Source organism: Micropterus dolomieu, linkage group LG17, assembly GCF_021292245.1.
Source record: "Micropterus dolomieu isolate WLL.071019.BEF.003 ecotype Adirondacks linkage group LG17, ASM2129224v1, whole genome shotgun sequence".
In the NCBI taxonomy this organism is placed as follows: Eukaryota; Metazoa; Chordata; class Actinopteri; order Centrarchiformes; family Centrarchidae; genus Micropterus; species Micropterus dolomieu.
This window is the reverse complement of record NC_060166.1, coordinates 4,193,723-4,214,393: the sequence shown is the minus strand read 5'-3', so window position 1 is coordinate 4,214,393 and position 20,671 is coordinate 4,193,723. Positions and strand designations below refer to the sequence as shown.

At 40.8% G+C, this 20,671-nt stretch overlaps 1 protein-coding gene across 1 annotated transcript in view; it reads right to left on the bottom strand.

The window, feature by feature from the left end:
- The window catches only part of LOC123986237 (unconventional myosin-XVIIIa-like), a 161,135-nt gene that overhangs the window by 63,263 nt on the left and 77,201 nt on the right, over nucleotides 1-20,671 (bottom strand). The window contains 3 exon segments of the mRNA XM_046074387.1: nucleotides 6,878-7,006; nucleotides 15,754-15,819; nucleotides 19,431-19,455. Of these exon segments, the coding sequence (XP_045930343.1) occupies nucleotides 6,878-7,006; nucleotides 15,754-15,819; nucleotides 19,431-19,455 (220 nt within the window).

Sequence of the window (20,671 nt, the reverse complement as noted above, 5' to 3'; positions counted from 1 at the left end):
TGTGCCCTTCTCTTTCTTTCAGCGTGATGCTTGCGTGTTTGGCTGCAACAAAACAATATGAATAGTAAATCTAAATAGTATTTTTTCCCCCAGATCTAGTTACAAAAGGGATCGAAAGAAGTACTTGTTCGACTGGAGGGCTATTTCGGTCGATACCCATCCCTCACGTGTATATACATAATGTATATATAAACTCTGTTAATCCTGAATGAACAGATGCATATTGTTGCCACTATATTGTTATTATTGCACTACTAACTGCAGCACCAACGATACTCAAGGCTGTGTTTGCAGTGACAGATCAGAAATGTGTGTGTGTGTGTGAGGAAAAGAGAACTGACGGGAAAAGCAAGGTGGGCAGATTCAACTAGTGAGTAAACACTAAATCACTAAACTAAGGTGGAGAATGAAGTAGAATTAAAATGATGAAAGTTGTTTCAGTTACAGTGTTTCCCACAGAATGACGATGGATGAAGTTAAATAAAATAAAGTAACACGTTGCCTGTCCTTCTTTCCTGTTCCCTGTCTCCAGTTCTGAGGCTAGCTAGAGCTGAATCAGAGTGGAAGGGGAAGGCAGATGTCTCCACACTCTCTCCATGTTGCCGCTTCAGGTGAATACATTTTTAGGTGAGTTGTGCTGCCTGTGTATTATTTATTATTATTATTTTGCAAATTGCATGGGTCTTGAAAAATCCAAAGTGTATCCAAACATTTGATTTGTAGGAATTCGTGTAGCTCTCCCTCCTCTATATTAACCTAATGTGACATGCCTCTGCCTCTATAGTAGCTGAAAGGCCACTGGCAGCCGTGGAGATATGAGATGAGAGAAACACTTACAGTACACTACAATAATTGTTTATATAAAAAATTGGATTTTACTGACGCAAAGATTTTAGACGATAAATCTGGAGTTCATCCTAAATTGTAACCGGTGCACACTTTTTTAAAAATCGAGCCAATCAAATTAAACTTATGGTGCACCGATGCAAATTGGTGAATCTTACCATCACTACTTTGTGTGTTTGGTTACATTTTAATGCAGCTGATTATGTTTCCTGACTGGTAATAGAATGTCTCATGCTCTTCCAATCTCAACTATTCCCCATGAATGTCAAAGAGATAGGATCTCTTGTATTTGTCCCCATGGCGAACCATAGTCCCTCTCTTTCTCCAGCTTCCCATCCTTTCTCATTCTCATCCTTATCTGGCGGTCAGGCTCCTATCTTCATAGTATTAGTCAAATGAAAGAGATGAGGTACACTGATAAGAGATTCTGATGATCTGTTAATGAATGCAGATGCCAGAGACGGCTCCATTCTCATGCTGGACTTTATAAAATATAATGAAAAAAAAAAAAATAGGTCAGCATTTTTTCCGCATTTAGATTGTCAATGTGTTTTTATACTGTAAAAACCTTATCTTAGGGGTTTTTTTGGTGGCTCAGACCACCATTCCTGCCCTGGATTCAAACACACAAGAGACTGACAGAAAACTGATATTTGACCTCCTTGATATCAGTGACCGTTTAATGTTCACTCTCCTAAAGTGATCAGAGCTGTATTGCAAACCCAACATTTTCTACTGCTACAGAGTAAAATCACTCAACTGGTAACATATGGGGTGGCATTTATTGTGAAGCTGTTACACAAAATGCTATTTATTTGACATTAACCGACAAAAAGTGACAGTAGTCATATTTCACAGTTTTCATCAGCAGTTCAGTTTTAGATGTTGCAGGGAGTAAGGAACAAGATGGAGAAGCCACAATGAACTGTTAGATGAAGAGCTGTAGGCAACCGGGTGCAGACCTCCGTTAGCAAGCTAACCATATTACTATATCATGCTGCTGTATGGCCTCAGTATCTAGTTTAAAATAGATGATTAAGCACGTTCTGCTTTAGGGTGTAACTACCTTGTAATTGACAAGTCGTTACCACAGTGATAATAATAAAGATACGGGTGAATCGTATCCATTGCACATGTATGTAAATTTAACTAGCCGTGAACTTTTTTGTGTGCTGTCGGTGTTTTTGTCTAAGAGCTATGACCTGGGCCACGGTTTTGATGCGTCCATAGCCCGGTGTCAAAGTCCACTGGAAGCGTTTCAGCAGCGTTTTTAATTGTTATTAATTTGATAGAATCTCTACAAAATGCACTAGCTGCGGTCACAAAGTCACAAAGAAATGAACCCAATTCCAAACTACATCAATTACATGAGATCAGTATTGAGACAAGACTCAAACTCCTTAAAGTGAAACCCAAATGCCAGTGAAAGGTAATTTTAGTTGGCAGGCCTAAGCCCAGTGCAGCTAGAAAGAATAAACTGAGACGGTACTAAAAATGAAATGCTTGATCTCTACCAAGTCTCTCTCACACACACACACATTTACTAGAAATAAATAAATAAATAAAACTGTGCACCAAATGTAGTGTGTGTTCACATAAGATCTGACTTCCATAAGCAACATCAAAGCTTCTGTGAAATAACACACAAACAGAAAGTCAACAGATCCCCACTAGCACCTTCACAAGACAGTCAGACACACACACACACACACACACACACACACACGGCAAAGACAAATTCCTCTAGAAGGGCAACTTGTAAAACACCCAAAAAGCTAATTTGGCTACAATACTAATGCATCTCCTTGGGTTTTAACTCCTTTTCATTTCACCGTTTACTGTCCAGAAAAGCTGAAATGCCATGATGGTCTTCAGAAAACACATTAACACAGAATAGAGCACTCACCCATCCTCCCCCACAGCGACCAGGGATCATGGCCTGGCTAAATTTCTTCCAGCCTGACCTTAGCATTGATTGTGGGTGGGTCTTCACTTTAATCTGAGCATAAACAAACCATGCCAGGACTCAAAGCAACTTAACTGACCACTGACCCATTTTAAGTTGACCTGAACCCTACAGGTCTGAGAACAAATCAGGACTCTGAGGATGCCAATAAAAGTAACAATGGGCCAATTTATGCCACTCACTAATCCATCTTCAGGGTTATCCTCTGGACTTCATCAATAACCCATACGGTTATATATAGGAAACAAGGAACAAAAGAAACCAACTTTGTAATTCAGAATCAAATGTACATTAATTGATATTGAATTGACTTTTTTTTCTTACTGTCAGTCACATTGTATCCCCACTGTTCCTGTTTACCTGATTTCAGGTAATTCCCACATAAAGCTAATTAGTGCAATCTCTCTTGAGCAAAAACCGAGCTACATTTTAAATATATTTTATTTTGGAGAAAGTTAATTAAATTACTGCTACTTCAATAAGTATTCACTACATATTGGCACAGAATGTAGTACGTTGGCTTCATCTGTGTGTGCAATGCCCTGGTCAGGAGTGAGGTCAGCTGAAAAGAAGCAACTAGCTATCTATGTTGTAATAAACTGATCACCTTCAAACCTGGAAACTGGTTCCAACCAACATAGTGTAGCCAGATTGTGTAATTAAATAATAATAATAATAATGCATTACATTTTTATAGCGCTTTATCATTGAAACTCAAAACGCTTCACAATGAAGTGGGGGGGCCTCACCTCAACCACCACCAATGTGTAGCACCCACCTGGGTGATGCACGGAAGCCATTTAGCGCCAGAACGCTCACCACACATCAGCTTGAGGCAGAGAGGGAGGGAAACATTGAGCCAATTACTACGGGGGATGATTAGATGATTGGGAATCTTGCACCAGGGAACCCCCTACTCTTTGCATTACATTCATTTAGCTGACGCTTTTATCCAAAGCGACTTACAATTGCTATACAATTAGGGAGCAACTAGGGTTAAGTGTCTTGCTCAGGGATACATTGGATGGGTCACAGTAGGGGATTGAAGCCGGGTCTCTCACAACAAAGGCAAGTGTCTTATCCACTGCCCCACCACCTTTGCGACAAGTGCCATGGGATCTTTAATGACAACAGTGAGTCAGGACCTCGGTTTAATGTCTCACCCGAAGGACAGCAGTTCCTACAGCACAGTGTCCCCATTACTGCACTGGGATCTTATTATTAGGACCAGAGGGAAGACTGCCCCCTACTGGTCCATCAACACCTCTTCCAGCAGCAACTTCGTTTTCCCCGGAGGTCTCCCATCCAGGTACTGGCCAAGCCCAAACCTGCTTAGCTTCCATCATTCAACAGTAGCAGGGTTTACACATTGGTATGGCTGCCAGCAAAAGAATCAGAATCAGCTTTATTGCCAGGTATGTGTACACATACGAGGAATTTGACTCTGGATTGTACAATGCTCACGATGTGCTTACTCATAAAAATAAACAATAATAAAAATAAAATACAATCAGACACAGACTTCAGTGTAGACAACACAAATAGTGCAGTGAGCAGAGTGCAAAGGATGCAGGAGGATGTACATGTCGTACATATACGTGATATACAGGTACATATACAGCATACATGTACACAGTGTATGAATCATTGTGCAAAGGATGCTGGAATAAATAAGTGTAAGTAGTTTGTGCAGTAGTTATGATTGAGGTAGGTGGATTTGGTATACAGTATCTACAATATGACAATATAACAGTATGAACAGCACTGAAATAGAGACTGGTGAATAAATAATAAGTGGTAACCAGTAAACAGGTGGCTGATTAGAGACAGATTTACTGGGTTATTGAACAGGAATTGTTCCTGACACGTGAGTCAGAAATCAGCTGTTCATCAGAGTGATGGCTTGTGGGAAGAAACTGTTCCCGAGTCTGTTGGTTTTGGCGTACAGTGCTCTGTAGCGCCTACCAGAGGGGAGGAGCTGGAACAGGTTGTGACCGGGGTGAGATGGATCTGCAGTGATGTTTCCTGCCCGTTTCCGACTCTGGAAATGTATAAGTCCTGAATGGAGGGCAGGTTGGCACCGATGATCTTTTCTGCAGTCCTGACTGTCCGTTGTAGTCTGCTCCTGTCCTTTTTGGTGGCAGATCCAAACCAGACAGTGATGGAGGTGCAGAGAACAGACTGGATGATGGCTGTGTAAAAGTGGATCAGCAGCTTCTTAGGCAGGTTGAGCTTCCTGAGCTGACGCAGGAAGTACATCCTCTGCTGGGTCTTCTTGATGATGGTGTCAGTGTTGGGCTCCCACTTCAGGTCCTGGGATAAAGTGGATCCCAGAAACCTGAAGGATTCCACAGCAGACACAGGGCTGTTGAGTATGGTGAAGGGGGGCAGAGTGAGGGGGCTCCTCCTGAAGTCCCCTGAGGTGCAGTCGTTGGTGTAGAGGTAGAAGAGCAGGGGGGAGAGCACAAACCCCTGGGGGGCGCCAGTGTTGGTAGTCCGGGTTCTGGATGTGATGTTCCCCAGCCTCACCTCCTGACTTCTGTCTGAAGTTTGTGTTTGGGTGAGTTATGTGCTGAGGATGTCGGGGATGATGGCATTTAACGACGAGCTGAAGTCCACGAACAGGATCCTTGCATATGTCCCTGGAGAGTCGAGGTGTTGCAGAATGTGATGCAGACCCAAGTTGACAGCATCATCCACTGACCTGTTAGCCCTGTAGGCAAACTGCAGGGAGTCCAACAAGGGGCCTGTAAAGTCCTTCAAGTGGGCCAACACCAGTCTTTCAAAGGACTTCATGACTACAGATGTCAGGGCGACGGGCCTGTAGTCATTTAATCCAGAGATGGAGGGTTTTTGGGGGACCGGGACGATTGTGAGCATTTGAAGCAGGAGGGAACTTCACACAGCTCCAGTGATCTGAGGAAGATCTGTGTGAAGATGGGGGCCAGCTGGTCTGCACAGATTTTCAGGCAGGATGGAGACACTCCATCTGGGCCGGGAGCCTTCCTGATCTTCTGCCTTTGGAAGAAGTGGCTCACGTCCTCTTCACAGATCTTGAGTGCAGGTGAGAGGTCAGAGGGGGAAGGTGACTGTTTGAAGATGGTGTTGGAGCTGGGGAGAGGTGTGACTCTGGGCTTCTCAAACCTACAATAGAAACCATTCAGCTCGTCTGCCAGTCGTTGAGTACCAGCAGTGTTGAGGGATGGTCTCCTGTAGTTGGTGAGTGTCCGCAGGCCTCTCCACACTGACGCAGGATTGTTGACTGCAAAGCTGTTATTTAGCTTTTTGGCGTAGCTCCTCTTTGCAGCTTTGATCTCCTTAGAGTGTTCCTGGCCTGGTAGTACAGGACTCTGTCCCCACTTCTGAAGGCCTTTGGTCTGACGAGGCTGCCGGAGTTTCGCTGTGAACCAGGGTTTTTGTTTGTTGTATGTGCGGAAGGTTTTAGTCAGCACACACGTCCTCACAAAAATTGATGTAAGATGTCACAGGTGCCCAAACAAAAGTTATATTTCCATTTAGTGTAAAGGCAAAGATGTTTATTGCTGTTCCGAATGGCAACACTCGAAGACCATCATAGGGCCGCATTTTCAGACAGACTCATTTCATAGTGATGCACTCAGTTGTTCACATGAAAGGTGACAGAAATAGTTGCGTAAAGAATGGAAAAGATGAGCTTTATATAGAAAATAAACCCTGGCTTCCACCTCCCCAATTACAATGGCAGAAAGGTGTGGGGGCAGGGGTTTCTGAAGCTATTCGACTAATTCTGATGAAGTGTGCTGGCAGCTTAAGAGTCAAGAGGAGCATCTTATATTTCTGACCACACCCCAGCGAGTGTCAAAACAGCTGCTTTTGCTAAGTTCATCTTATATGGGAGGTACAGTAAAGAGAGGTTAAAACTAGGAAGCTCAGGTACGTTGTAACCTGATGTTTGAAATTGTTTCTATATCAAGTATGCCTAGGAAAGTATTTTTAAACTGCAGTAAAACAACAATAAAAGAAGGAAACCCCAGCACCCCTCAGATCTCATGAAGTGATCCTAACCACTATGTGCAGCAGTCTTACCTTCCTCTTCTTAAAGGCCTGTCTAGCCAGGTATCCCCTGCAGGCAGCCTGGAACAGAGAGATGTTCCTCCTGGTCTGAACGTCCCGCTGCTCCTCAAGCCTGGACAAAGTCCCTGCTCTGAAGAACACCTGTGCGAGGAGAGGAATTTAGAAAAGTCACACATAATTCTTTTCTTGAAGGTATTGGCACACGGCCACATAGAACAGCCAGCATGTCAGTTAAGGACATTTTTTTACTATATTTCCACTAAGTTACCATAAAACTTTGATTAATAGCCCAGGTTTTTATTTGCTAAAAACACTGAATTGACCCTGCCTAATATTTGGGACTGGCGTCCAACATGGGACAGGCCTTTAATTCCTCTTGCACAGAACTGAAATAGGCTATGAAACCGTTTATTTATTTCAAACAGAATATTACTTGTATAAAAATTATCCAATAATATCAAATACACATCAGACGGCTTATGCGCTTTTATTTTGAAGGCAGCAACGTAACGAAAACAACAACATGGTGCAGGCTGAGAGAAGTGTGGCAGAAGTTAGCAGACAAAGTGATTTAAACCTTGGATTAATTTTCATGAAAAGCTGGTTTGATTCTTTTGATCGGTGGACCCTTACAGACCGAAGCAATATAAATAATCAAGGAACGACACATTCAGACTCATATCTATAAGAATTAGACTTTGGCTCGTTGTTTCCTTTAAATGAACGATTGAATTGTGTAAAAGGATGTGTAGCATGTCCATTCTGACACGTTGATACCATTAAACATTAATGTTTGTATGAACGATCTAAGCAGCTTAGAAGCAGCTAAAGCGGGCGACCACGCGGTGTTTAAGAGGTTTTGTACATTTAATGGAGACCTGCGTTTATTTGTCAAACCAGGCCAGGCCAGGGACTCGGCTATTAATTTTGTAGTTTTTTAAAGTTTTAAGGTAAACAAAAACTTGGACAACTGTTTGTAAAACTTGCCAGGACTTCAAGTGGACTCATGGATTTAATCCTATCTGTTTTGAAAGAGTGATTATTTTTATCACCTAAGCTCCATGTTGATATGTTGAATATTTGGGCTCCTGGCAGCATAACAAAATCACCGGATCCCTTCACTGTAGGTGTCAAGCATTCACTTGTAAAGAATATGGTGAAGTATGACTCATCTGACCATATCACTTTTTTCCATATCTCTGCAGACCAGTGCCTTTGCACTACTGAACTCTCAAATGTGCATTTATCTTCGTAATGAAGGGTTGTCATTGTACATAGTGTTGTAGAATAAATGTACCTTGAATATTTGATTATTTCATTATGTCACGCACAGTACTGGAGGGGGTGTTTCACTGCACAATGTAGAGAGATGTTGAGTATGTGACAAATAAAAAAAACTTCAGATTTAAGATAGTGTAGAGTATACCTTTCTGAAGCAATCAACTACAGCAACCCTGTAAAAACATGGCCACTGATCTAGCTGCCTAAATGGAAACACGCCAAACTCTGCACTTCACATCACTTTCTAAATCATTTTATATCTTCCACACATTTACCATGATCACCCAAGTCATTCTTTTCTCTTGCAGGTCACTGGCCACATGCAGCTAACACCAAGGAAAAACGTACCCATCGCTGCATCGCAGTGTTTCATCCCTGACTAGGGTATTTCTATTTTGTTTGATTTCTTCTAAAAACACTGATAGTGTTATCCATGGATGGATCATCAGCTCTTCTGAATACTTATTAACATATTTTTGATGTTAATTCAACACTAGGCCTGTCCTGATCAGTTGAGTAAGCATACCATGCTCAATCCAGTATTTATATGCAACACGTTTTGTCTATTTCTTTCCTACTTAATACAGATGCAGTATATTCTTCAATGCAACACATAAGGTCCATTTGACAAGGGTCACATCAAACATGTCTAGTAGTTGAGTAGGGAAGGGCCAGCAATTGTAATAAAATTGCTGCTTTGACTTGCATCAGTGCTGCGAAATCAGACAGCAGCGTTTCCTGATGGACGGGCCATCAAGATGCCATTGGTATGCAGGCTGAAATGGGTGTTTTGTAGTGGTGCAACAGATCACAAAACTCACGGTTCGGATCGATCCGTGGTTTTGACTCACAGATCGGATCCTTTTCAGGTCGGCAAAACAAAAAAGGGGTTAGGGTTAAGTTAATTTTAAAATGAATACTCTGGCTCTGATGTAGCCACCTCTCTCTGTCTATCCACCTTATTTTTAACAGCCAGTCTCGCTCAATCTGACTGCTTACATGTCATGAGTAAAACATTTGCTGCTACGGTGAGCAGCGGAGCAGTGCGTCGAATGGAAGGCAGCGGATATTACTGAAGTTCAGTTCAATTCAATTTTATTTATATAGCACCAAATCACAACAACAGTTATCTCAGAGCACTTTTCATAAAGGAGCAGGTCTAGACCGTACTCTGTGATGCTATTGACAGAAACCCAACAGTTCCCACCAAGAGCAAGCACTAGGCGACAGAGGCAAGGAAAAAGTGAAGTGGCAAAAAACATCACAATCGTATGATCAATTTCTATGGTGAAAAGCAGCCCAGTTTCCCAGTTACACCACTGAAAATGCCTGATGTCACAGCCTATGGGGTTTCACTAAATGGAGGCGAAAGTGACCTGCTCAGCGGTCATGTTATTCATCCATGTTATTTGTCAATTTCTTTCAAGTCCAGAGAAACTATCTCATCTATTCTCAAAGAATGATCAATATTCGTCTTAGATTAGATTTCTGTCTTTCATCTCCTTTGCTGATGATTTGGGCAGCAGTAGTGCTACTTCCTGAATGCTAATGAGCGCACAATTTCATTTTTGACTGTAAAGAGTCATGACGTGCTGACACTGGGCCCCCTGTAAAAGCCTACATCATAATGCCTCCAACTTCCTCTTGATAATTTTTGTCTGGGAACAGACATTGTTCTGTTCCTCAGACCTGAGTAAGCTGGCAGCTCTTTGTGGAACTACATTCATTAAGTGGAGATGGAGTGGCACTTTGTCTTTCACTGGATGGGACTGTTTCTAACTCTGACTTTAATTTTCAAAATTGGCTGAGCAAAGGAGAAAGAATGGCTTGGAGTATGGCTGGGAGGTAAGGTTGTTGTTGAGATGTCAAGCAGCCCTTGTAACTTCACCATTTATACAACAGTGACATTACTCAGTCCATTTAACCACGCGTCCCTTGACGGTCCATCCAAATATTAGGTGTTTCTAAGGCACTAAGGGCAATCAAATGGGGTCAGCCCGGTCATACAGTGGTTAGCACTGTCCTGTCTGTTCCTCAAAAATCACAATGAAGGTTAGCTTAATTGGAGTGTAAACGGTGGTGAACCCCACTTCTTGCCCAATGTGGTTGGGATAGGCTCCAGCCCCTGCCCAGGATTAGCAGGTATAGATAATGGATGGGTGGATGTTGGTAATCAAATAGCCATACAAAAACAGAGGCCTTATTACAACTGCAGAGCAAGTCCACCCTCAAATGCAGCCAGGAGCAGCTACTGTCAGATCTCTGTCTCTCTGCTGGAAAGTCAGTGAGTCCAGCAGTTTTCTACAGTCACTAGAAGCATGGGATTTAAGTTAAAATTACTTTTCATCTGGCCTGAATTTCCAGTGAAGCTGGATATTGCACAGTTGTCAGAGGATCCAGTTTTCTTTTCTGCTGACTTGTCCTAGGACAATCATTCTTGTACACACAACCATTTCAAAATGAATGGCTACTGATACTGCTCAACAAACATCTTTTAGTGTGGATATGCTTTAATGACTTCTCCTGCTGTACAGTGTATAAGATGTAGGATTAGTAGGAATTTTCTCACCCTGCTTGACTACAATGGTGATGCAATTAGAGTGCAATGTGAAGTAATATACCATGAGTCTGCTGCTCCTCTATGGTGTGTAAATGTGTGCTGGGATGAGAAATGTTCTGAATAGTAACAAGCTACACCATGAGTTAGTAGGAGCTCTAGAAGAAAATGTATTAACAAACGGCTATTGTTTTCATAGATTTATTTTTATAGTGCCCCCTACAAAATTCAATGAGGCAGACCCCGGCGTACATTTCACGTAAATGTATGTAATTTGGGAGGCAGATGTATCATCTCTAAAATTTAAAAAAAGCCTCTTGGATCCATATCCTAAACCTAACTGGATGTCAGCTATTTTGAAATGAATTTTTTGCCACCTGTTGGCAATAGGAAATGACATGATTTATACCTTGATGTACCCCTCCAGGCAAATTGCGATGCTTTCTTGGATTCATCAAACGGCACTGCCATAGCGACACGGCACATTTCTATGTTTCGATGTTCCAAAATAAGTAAGCCTGCTAACAGATTAAAAGTTTCGAAATAAGTAACTGTTGCACCTCGACCACACTTTGTCAGATATTTACATTTTTATGATAGACCCCTTTGAACTACCCAATGGGCAGGAACCAGCCTGTTATGAAGTCACGCCTTAACGTCATTTATCCCAGAATCTCAGGCTCCATCCACACTACTATGTTTTCTTTTTAAAATGCAGACCTTTTGCTACGTTTGCACCTCCTGTCCAGACTAAAACGGCGAATCAGAAGACCTAAAACGGAGAAGTCTGCTGACCCCATTTTCGTTTTAAAACTCCGTTGTGGCATATTACTGCAGACAGGCGAAAAACAGGGGCCTTTAAAAACGCAGGACTTTAAAAACGATGATGCAGATGCTCATGTTTGGCTTCCTGATTGGGTGTTACCAGTCATGCAAAGCAGAAACAAGATGCTACTGACAGTGTGTTAGTTTTGGTACTTTATTAAAATATTTAGTACTGTGCAAATAAAACACTTTGCGACGACTCCCAGTCTGTTTTCCTCTGCAAGAGTCTATTTGTACTTTCAGTAACAGTTCCACCTCTTTGTCGGTCCATGCTAAAATCTCTGGTGTGGTTGTTTGTCTGTAGTACCTACTTTCGTCTTTCGCCAAATCTTCTGCAACTGCGGAGAAGACATTCGTGAACGGCCACTAGATGTGCGTTTTCAGTTGTTTTAATGTAGACGAAGATCAACTCTGTAACACAGCTAAAATGCTGGTGTGGACGGAGATTGTTTTCGTTTTAAAACTCTTAAACTGTTTTTTAAACAAAAGGCTTTTCCATACTAAATGTTTCTCCAAGCAGATGGCCTCAGGAAGGAACAGCAAAATCCGACCAAACAAATACATGAAGGCCTAATAACAAAGCTAGGTATTTTATTGTATATATTGTGGTTTGTAAAGAACAAGCGGCTAAGTTATAAACAGTACAACAACATTTTTTCCCTCTGTATACAAGGCTTCAACAACCATGAATAATTTCTCTTTCGCTGGGAAATGCTGCTGTGGGCAGATGTCAAACTGGCCTGGGAGGAGATAACACATCTGGTTAACATGAACTGCTGTGCTCCTTAGAGTCTCATTTGTCAACGTGGGGATGGTTTTATGATATCAGGCAGAGAGCCACATACAAGTTGGCAGTGAGAGGTGGGTCATCTGCCAGCCTGGAGAAGATACAGCCACCTGCACACTCCACACTTTCTGCGTCATGCGTGGCACTTTTATTTTGGTTGATAATCATTCCTACATCAAAACTAAGGTATACAAGATTATGTGGTATTCTTTTTAGTTTGCAGCAAATTTAAACTGGATTTTAAAAAGGGTTAACTTTGTGCTATTTATTCCACTGGACGTTAACTGATTCAAAGAAAAGCCTCTGTTACTGATGCTTCAACAATAAGCCTCTGTGTTTATTATCACATCTACAGTATGGACCACACTGAAAAGCATTCTTCCATGGGATGGGTTATTTGCTTGGGCTTATTTTTCTCTGTTTATTAGTTTTAAGTAGCCAAAAACTTGTAACCTCATTTATCCACAACAGCTAAGTCCACCATATAACTGGTTGGAAAAGCATTAATCCTGTGAGCTAAATCGTTACCCCACTTTCAAGCAATGTACCTTATTGAGAAAATCATTTTCATATCGTCACCTTTTTAAAACAAAGTCGTCCAGCTCAACACAGCAGGTACCTACTGTACAACTGTTCTTACGAGAAGATGTGACTGAAGTACTGAGTAATGTAAAGCAAGTGTTTTAAACAGTGGATGTTCTCCACTTTAATGCAGCTCATTTATTCATTATTTAAAATTATTCCCACACTGCACAAGGTACGCAGTATGATTAGATTAAGTAAGTGGCCCAGTGTGTGTCTTGTCTGCCAGTAAAAATAATGTGTAACAAGAGACCTTAGCAACATAAGTAATATGAACACCAGAGAACAAAAAAGTTCTGATTTGAAACTTTATCTAAACTTGGGGAAAGTAGCGGGCCAAGAATAGACTGACACACACAAACACTAAGGCAAGGTTAAACTCCCTGCAATATCTGCCAAGAAATGTCTCTAATTGACAGCTTAAGGCGCACACTGTTCTTTATTCCACAGACATTTACAGATCTAATTAACAAAACCATCAGCCTGTCTTTTTCCTTGTGATTAGCTGTTTTTTCTCTATCTCATAGAGTTGGAGTCTGGCAGTGTCTGACTGCTGCTTGGCAAGGGTCACAGCTACAGAAAGCCACACAGATCAGCTCCTTCGCATAAAAAGAAAAAGATTAAAAACCAAAACACACCTCGAGCAGTGAAGGTGAGAATGGATGTGTGAAGATTAAAAAAAAAATAGTGGCACACCTGATTGTGTGACATCTCCCACATAAATTACTGCTGGAATAATATTACAATTTATCACAATCATTTCAATGTTTCAGTCTATCCAGCCTTCATCAGTCAGCAGCATCGCAACACTTCCATGTGGGACCCTCCCATATGGAAGTGTTGCGATGCCCCCCCTCCAGCAGGTGTCTGTGCTTTTGGCAATTGGTGTATTTTCTCTGTTGTTTCCTCTTGTCACACCCCAACCACCCACCCGTCCATCTTGCAGGTGCAGTCATTTCTCTGTGGTATCCGTTTCTTTGATGTTTGTGCCCCCCACCCCCATTTCCACCCCCCTGTCTGGCCTAGTGAAAAATATATACACATACATAATAAAATAAAAACAAAGACGACAAAGGACTGAATTAAAACTCTGCACAACATGGTACCCAACTCCTCCTACTATACATATATTAAACATAGCCTGCTCCGGAGCAGGTTAATCATTTAGCTAAAAGTTACCATGGCGATGTACCCAGGGTTAAACCTGAATTTAACATCAAGAGTTAAGAAATTATACACAATCTTAGAAATATGGCTCACCATTCAAGCTTTTTCTGGTAAGGGGGACAAGTGAAAATAGTCTAAATATATAAATAAATAAATAAACATGCAGAAACACTTGATGCACATTTATTAGGTAACAGGTCTGAAAAACCAACACAGTTTTCCCCATATGTTTCTATGACCACCTATCTAGTGTGTATAATTTTTGTATGTTTGTTTTTTTGCGAGTAGCAAAAAGGGAACTACAGCTTATCCTGTTATACAACCCTGTGTTGTAAAATGATGTCTCTTTTAGCCACAACGTGGTTAGATTTCTAAATCAGATTAGGCCAGTGTTTTATACACTCCCTAAACTACACAATCAATACCGAACTGCCAGTTGCACTACTAGCCGACATCCCACTCTGCCCGGTCGGCCCAAAAGCCATTTTTAAAGGCGAAGGAGATAAAGTCTGACCACACAAGATTATGTAAAAAAAAAGTCGATCATGGGGACATCCCCTTGATTGGGAAGACTCGCTTCTGTTAAGCAAGAGCCAGAAAAAAAAAACTATTTTCAGCTATATGTTTGACCCATAGACTTTATAAAAGAAGCGAATATAGGCACTATTAAGTCACCCGTTGGTTTCTGGAAAACCATCTTGAAGCCTTGAGTTTAACATTTTGGCCGTTGCCATCTTGTTGGGGTTTTTTGGAACCAAACACTGGACATGATCATATTTGGACGAGAGGGTGGCACTAGCTAGCTTGGTTAGCAAGGTGAATCCATAATTCATTTTAACTGTGATATTACCCATGATAATAATTTTAGCTTCCAAAAAAAAACAGGCTTCAAACTAAAACAGCTGACTCCTAATAAGCTTTTTCAACAGCGCTGGACACAGAGCTGCAGATACAAGTCACCTCTAGTCTGATTCATAGGTCACCATGGTACAGACTTGTCGATCCCAAAAGCATACCCTGCTTTATCGTCTATTTTAATTTTAACTAGGACCATAATTTATAAAATGATTGAAGACCACTTGAATCTTGCGAGTGACACCATAAACCTATTAGGAAAGTGTTTATTGAGGTAATAAATCAGCTGAGAAGTAGGTTCATTTTGTCTTTAAGTCTCATGCAATTGGACTTATTTTTGCCATCAGTGGAGTCACCCCCTGCTGCCAGAGGTCCCCGACTGGTATAATCACCTACTCTCCTCAGAGTCATCTTGTAAGGTCAGTATTTATAAAGCACTACTACATATTAAAATCACACCCAGAGCTATTGCTCATTTTTAATAACCCATCTTTGTTTGTATACAAACGGGGGCGAAATTTAAGACATAATTTAGTCTATAATGCAAATTTTTCCCATAAGAAAACTCTGACTTGTGTGGATCTGACTTGAAATGAATGTGTATAATGAAAATAAATAACTTAGAATGGGGATTTATAGCTACAGTGGGAGCATGTCCTCTTCCACAGAGTCCAACCATGTTGCGCTGTCATGATTCAACCTCACCGCTAGATGCCCCTAAATCCTGCACATTGGGCCTTTAAGGTTAATAAAGGGCCTGGCTACAATTTCAAAAATGACAGCATTACATTGTGACTTATAATGAGCTGACAAGTGTGCATGTGCAAGACTCACCCGGCTTAGCCCCATGTGGTAGCTGCTCTTTTCCAGTTCCAAGGACTCCAGCAGCTCCTCCACTGCCTGGAAACCAGCAGAACAAACAGTCAGTAGTCAGATAAATATAACAACTTCGGTTTGTTCCGGGCCTTACCGCTACTTGATCATAACGTAGTTTCACAAAGGATGCTAGCTAGGTGACAGGAAACAACCACTATTCACCTTAACAACACACACACACACAATCTGCTTCGAGGGACTTAGCATTAAACAAGACAGAGAGGGAAGCTTTTCTGTCAGGTTTCATCTATTGCATCAATCTACAATATTGATTGTATTGCTTTAGAGGGCTGATGCTGAGATTGAGGATTACGAATATCAATATCTAAAAGATGTTTAATACTGGCTACAAAGAGGAAGAAGAATCATTCTTACTTGCCGTGAGGGGTCCTAGATTAGCAATAGATATTATATTCCACAATAGGAAAGTGTAGAATTTGGCTATTCAACACTGATAGTAGCATAGTAGTATAATAATAGTAGTTAAAGCTTTCAAGTTTGTTTTGGGGTGGTGCTATAGGAAAGGCCGAGGGACATTTAAATTACAGAATAAGCTTAATTGGCTTTTAATTGGTTATTATTGGTAATAGCAAATTTGTTTAAATTAAAGTCCATTCAAACTTACATGCATATCGGGGCAGCATGCCTTCAGGGGCTATTCTGTCACAAATGCAACAGACTAAAGAAAATAGTTTTTGTCTTCTGCATCACATACAGTGCAAGCACACACCTTTTTTGTAAATGCCTTCCTTGTGTGGGAACACAATATAAAGTGGGAAAAACAACACAAGCTGCCAACACTAAAAATGCTAATTTAAAGCATTATAAAATACAAATTCAATTTGTTAATCCTCTCTAAAGCATGGTCATGTAGAGAATCCCATGTACTGGGCAGGTGTACCTACTGCTACCTCCTGGAAACCTCAGGGGTGTGTAATTCTGCTCCAGTGGGCGTAAATAAAAAGTCCAACCAATAAAGGCATTGACACTTTTTTTAAGTCCACCTATGTGCCTTGACTATCAAATATAAACAGTTTTCTCTCAATATCTAATAGCCCATTGATTTACATTAACAAGATAATTCCAGTTAATTACAACTTGCATCTTACTGTTTGGTTCTGTCCATCATTTTTCTGTGTTGTGATAAAACTGTACTCGCTAAAGTAACTGGTGAGATGTGAGCATATGAAATCGGCAAAAAGATTACAGACAGACAAGGATTAATTGGGTTTTTTGAAAACTTTCCCCAGACTTCACTGTAGGAATGTCACCATGTTCCCAGGTCTCAGCAATTAACTTGGTCAGTACAACGTTATTACAATGAACACAGCTATGAAAATACAACACAATTATTTAAAGTTCTCATGAAACAGGAAGCAGAGTGCTGTTTGATTCCTGTAAAACAAAAAGCTAGGGAGGGAGTTGATTGGCTCCTGAGCTACAGTAGAGGTGTAAACACTTCCTCTGTGCTCTGATCTCCCAGTCCGGCCAGAGTCAGCTAATATGGCCACTGGCTGCACAGCTAACTGAGCTAACTTAATAACAGCAGCTACTTCATCAGCAGTTTGCCGTTATTTTAGCAACATGTAAAGCTATCTCTTCATCAGGAAACTCTGTAAATCACTGAGGAAGAGGACATCAGAGGAAAACCAGAAAACATTTTCTCTACAAATGTTCACACAAGTCACTCAATAAAGTGTTTTGTAAAAGTTATGAAGTTGTGTTTGGTGTGTTTTGTATGAGATAAGCTCATGGAGTGTCCAAAATGGAAAAGATTTGTGGGAAGCATGAATGTGCTCAGTACATTTATTTATTTTATTCTGCACATCAAATTTTGACATTAATAAATATAAAAGCCCTGACAGATTATTGTTTATAATTTATTAATTTTATTATACTGTAGTATATGAGTGAAAGCTTCCACTGAAAACCACAAAAATAATAGTAATCCATGATAACAACACACAGAACAGTCAGGTTCCACTGAGGTTTCAGCCTCTCAGGGACAGAACATTTACAGGAATGTTGTATCATGTGGTGGATGTCCTCTCTGTTGTTAGACTGGTTGGTCTGAAAAGCTCTTGGCAGGTACACCATCTGGCTACTGACATCATGGCTTCATCACACTATATTAAGAGGAAGTGACAGAACTGGGCTGACAGCGGCAGAAAGTGAGGGCTTTTTGTTTAGCAAAAAGACATTTTTCAGACAGGCTCAGGAAACCAATATTCCTTCTGTCCCTTTCTCTTTCTCTGAAAACCAATTCTTTATTATTCCTCCAATTATACATCCTTCTCTGTCTCCAACTGCCTCCTTTCATCCATCACCCTTGCTTTCTTGTTTCTTTGCTGTTTATTCCCGACTCCCCAGAGAGCTGGGTACCATTAGTTCTTTCTGAGTAGGTATCCTCTCAAAGCTCATCTCCAAGGAATCTTATGAGCCACTTTACTGCCAGTGTGCTGTGGTGTGGTAAACAGAACAGGGCTTGATTTCAGTGAACCACTTAATTAATCCAGTAAAATCTTGTTGACAGTGGCTATTCATTTTAACGTTCTTTTCAAATTACACATTTTGTCTGGCACATAAATAGGCAGGCATTCAGCCAATCAGATTTTCAGTTTTTTGATTCCTGAATATCATTTTGAGACAAGAAACTTCAGCACATCAGGTACAAAAGGCCTACATGTATAGAGGTTTTTTTCCCCCAGCAGCCCCACCTCCCACTCATAAAGGCTAATCATGCCTTTGTGCAAAGCTGCTATATACTGTACTGCCTAAAGAGAATATAGAGAAGACATTAATCATATGCTCAGGGATGTTCCTAAACTGTTCTGCCTCCTATACAAAAGAAGTGGAAAGATAATGAGACCTGAAAAAAGGGAAAGTGACAAGGGAATGGAAGGGGAGAGGGAGAGCGCAGAGGAAAGAAAGAGCTCTTCCCACTGCCGGTAATTAATCAGTACAGTAGCCGTATGCTGCCAGCCTGCACAATCATAATTAATTACACACAAGAGCGCTCTTGGAACAGGAAGAGGACAGCACAGAGAGGAGAGCAGGAAGAGAGGAGGAATAAAGAGATTCTGTTCACACCGGGAGATTAGAATGTGGTGGGAAAGGAGAGAAATACTCAATCTCCAGACTTTACAGTTACTACATTTATTTGGCTAGCAAATAGCTGCGAATGTTACGAGCTACTCCAGTGATTTAGTACAGCACTTCCATAAAGTTGGAGGGCTTACAAGAGACAGAATCATCAATACTGGCTCAGCAGAGGCAGATATCCTGACTTTTACGCCTCAGAATCAAGAAAAGCTCTAACAAGACTGGATCTCACATTTCCCATAATGCAACTCAATAGCTTATCCTCATTAGACCCTCCCCGCCTGGTATACAGCCACACCTTTCAAATACCTAACCTCCAGTTTGTAACGCAGGCTTTCTGTAGTGTCTAAACTCAAACTTTTTTTGGTAGTTTGACAACACAAAGTTTTTTTGTAGGACAAAGCTCCTCCAGAGACAACGAAGACATTGTTTTTTACAGGCCGAGTAGTACTAACCTTAATGAGTAAGTTGACATTGGTGTGTAAAAAAGGTGTAGTGACTGTTTTCATAAAAAAATATTTTCTAATAAATACATTTTTGCTGTCGACAATGTTTTCCCTCTTGATGACCCTCAAAAGAGGGTTCAGAAATAAATTAAACACGCAAAGGTTAAGCACATTGATTCATTATCCGGTTAACTGACAGTAAAACTGTCAAGGATCAGTACAGCACAAGGCTGTAACGAAAGTTTATAGTCCCTTCATGCTACACACACAGAACATAAGAGATAATTACTTTATTATTTATATTCAAATACTAAATAATATAGACCTACACCATTATTTCATGTGGAAACAAAAAACAAATAGACCATGTGTCTGTCGTTTTTTGTTTCAAACGAAATTATGAATTGACTGAAGTAGACCTCTTCATTCTTCAGGTCAAAAAGGAATAATGATAAAAGGAATCGCCAAAACAGACTGATTTTGAATGGTTTTTGATTCCGATTTTTAAATTACAAATAAATTATGGATTATCCAATGATACCCAGACCAAAAAGGAACATTTCTTTCTTCAGTTAATGGTCATACATAAAATGATGTTACAAGAGTGAAAATTGTGAAAGTTAGAGCAAGTTGAGAGAGTTTTACTGAAATGTTTGTCACATTCCCACCCATTATAAAATCTGAAACAGTCTTTAAAAAATAAAAAATAAAAAAATCACAGTTTACATTTTGTGCTAGCTACCAAAATGCCCATTTAGCACAATAAAGTCCCAAGTCTCATGACCCGTTTGAAGAGGTGGTATTGTGCTTTTTGGCTTTTTCCCTCTCCTTTATTGAGTTATTTCTCTTTTTTGTGCATGTAACAGGTTTGCAAAGTGAAAAAGCCCAAAGTCCAGCCCAAAGGGAGTTCCCATCTCCCACAGAAAGCTCTGCTCTGAACCGCTTGAAAACAGCTCGTTTGTAGTCCAGCCCTTCACTTCCTTTACTTGTGACGTCACAATGAAAACGCGTCATAAAGCTTGCCAAGCGGCTAGCGGGGTCAGGCACGCCCTCAAACCAAGCTAGTCTGAGCGGAGGCCCTTTGGCTCGACTCGCCTTTGTTTGGTTTTCCATTGTAGAAATGTTGCACCTGTACCTGCTTCCAGGTACTTTTTTTTGTATCACCTCACCTCCCTCGAGGTTCCAAGCGAGCTGAGGGATACTAAAATGTAACGTGAAAACAGACAGACTGCTGATTGGTCAGAGAGAATATTCACTATTCACTGCATCATCATTGCTGCACCAGACAGAGGCGAGTAACAGAAAGTTTTATATTTTACAGTTTTCGT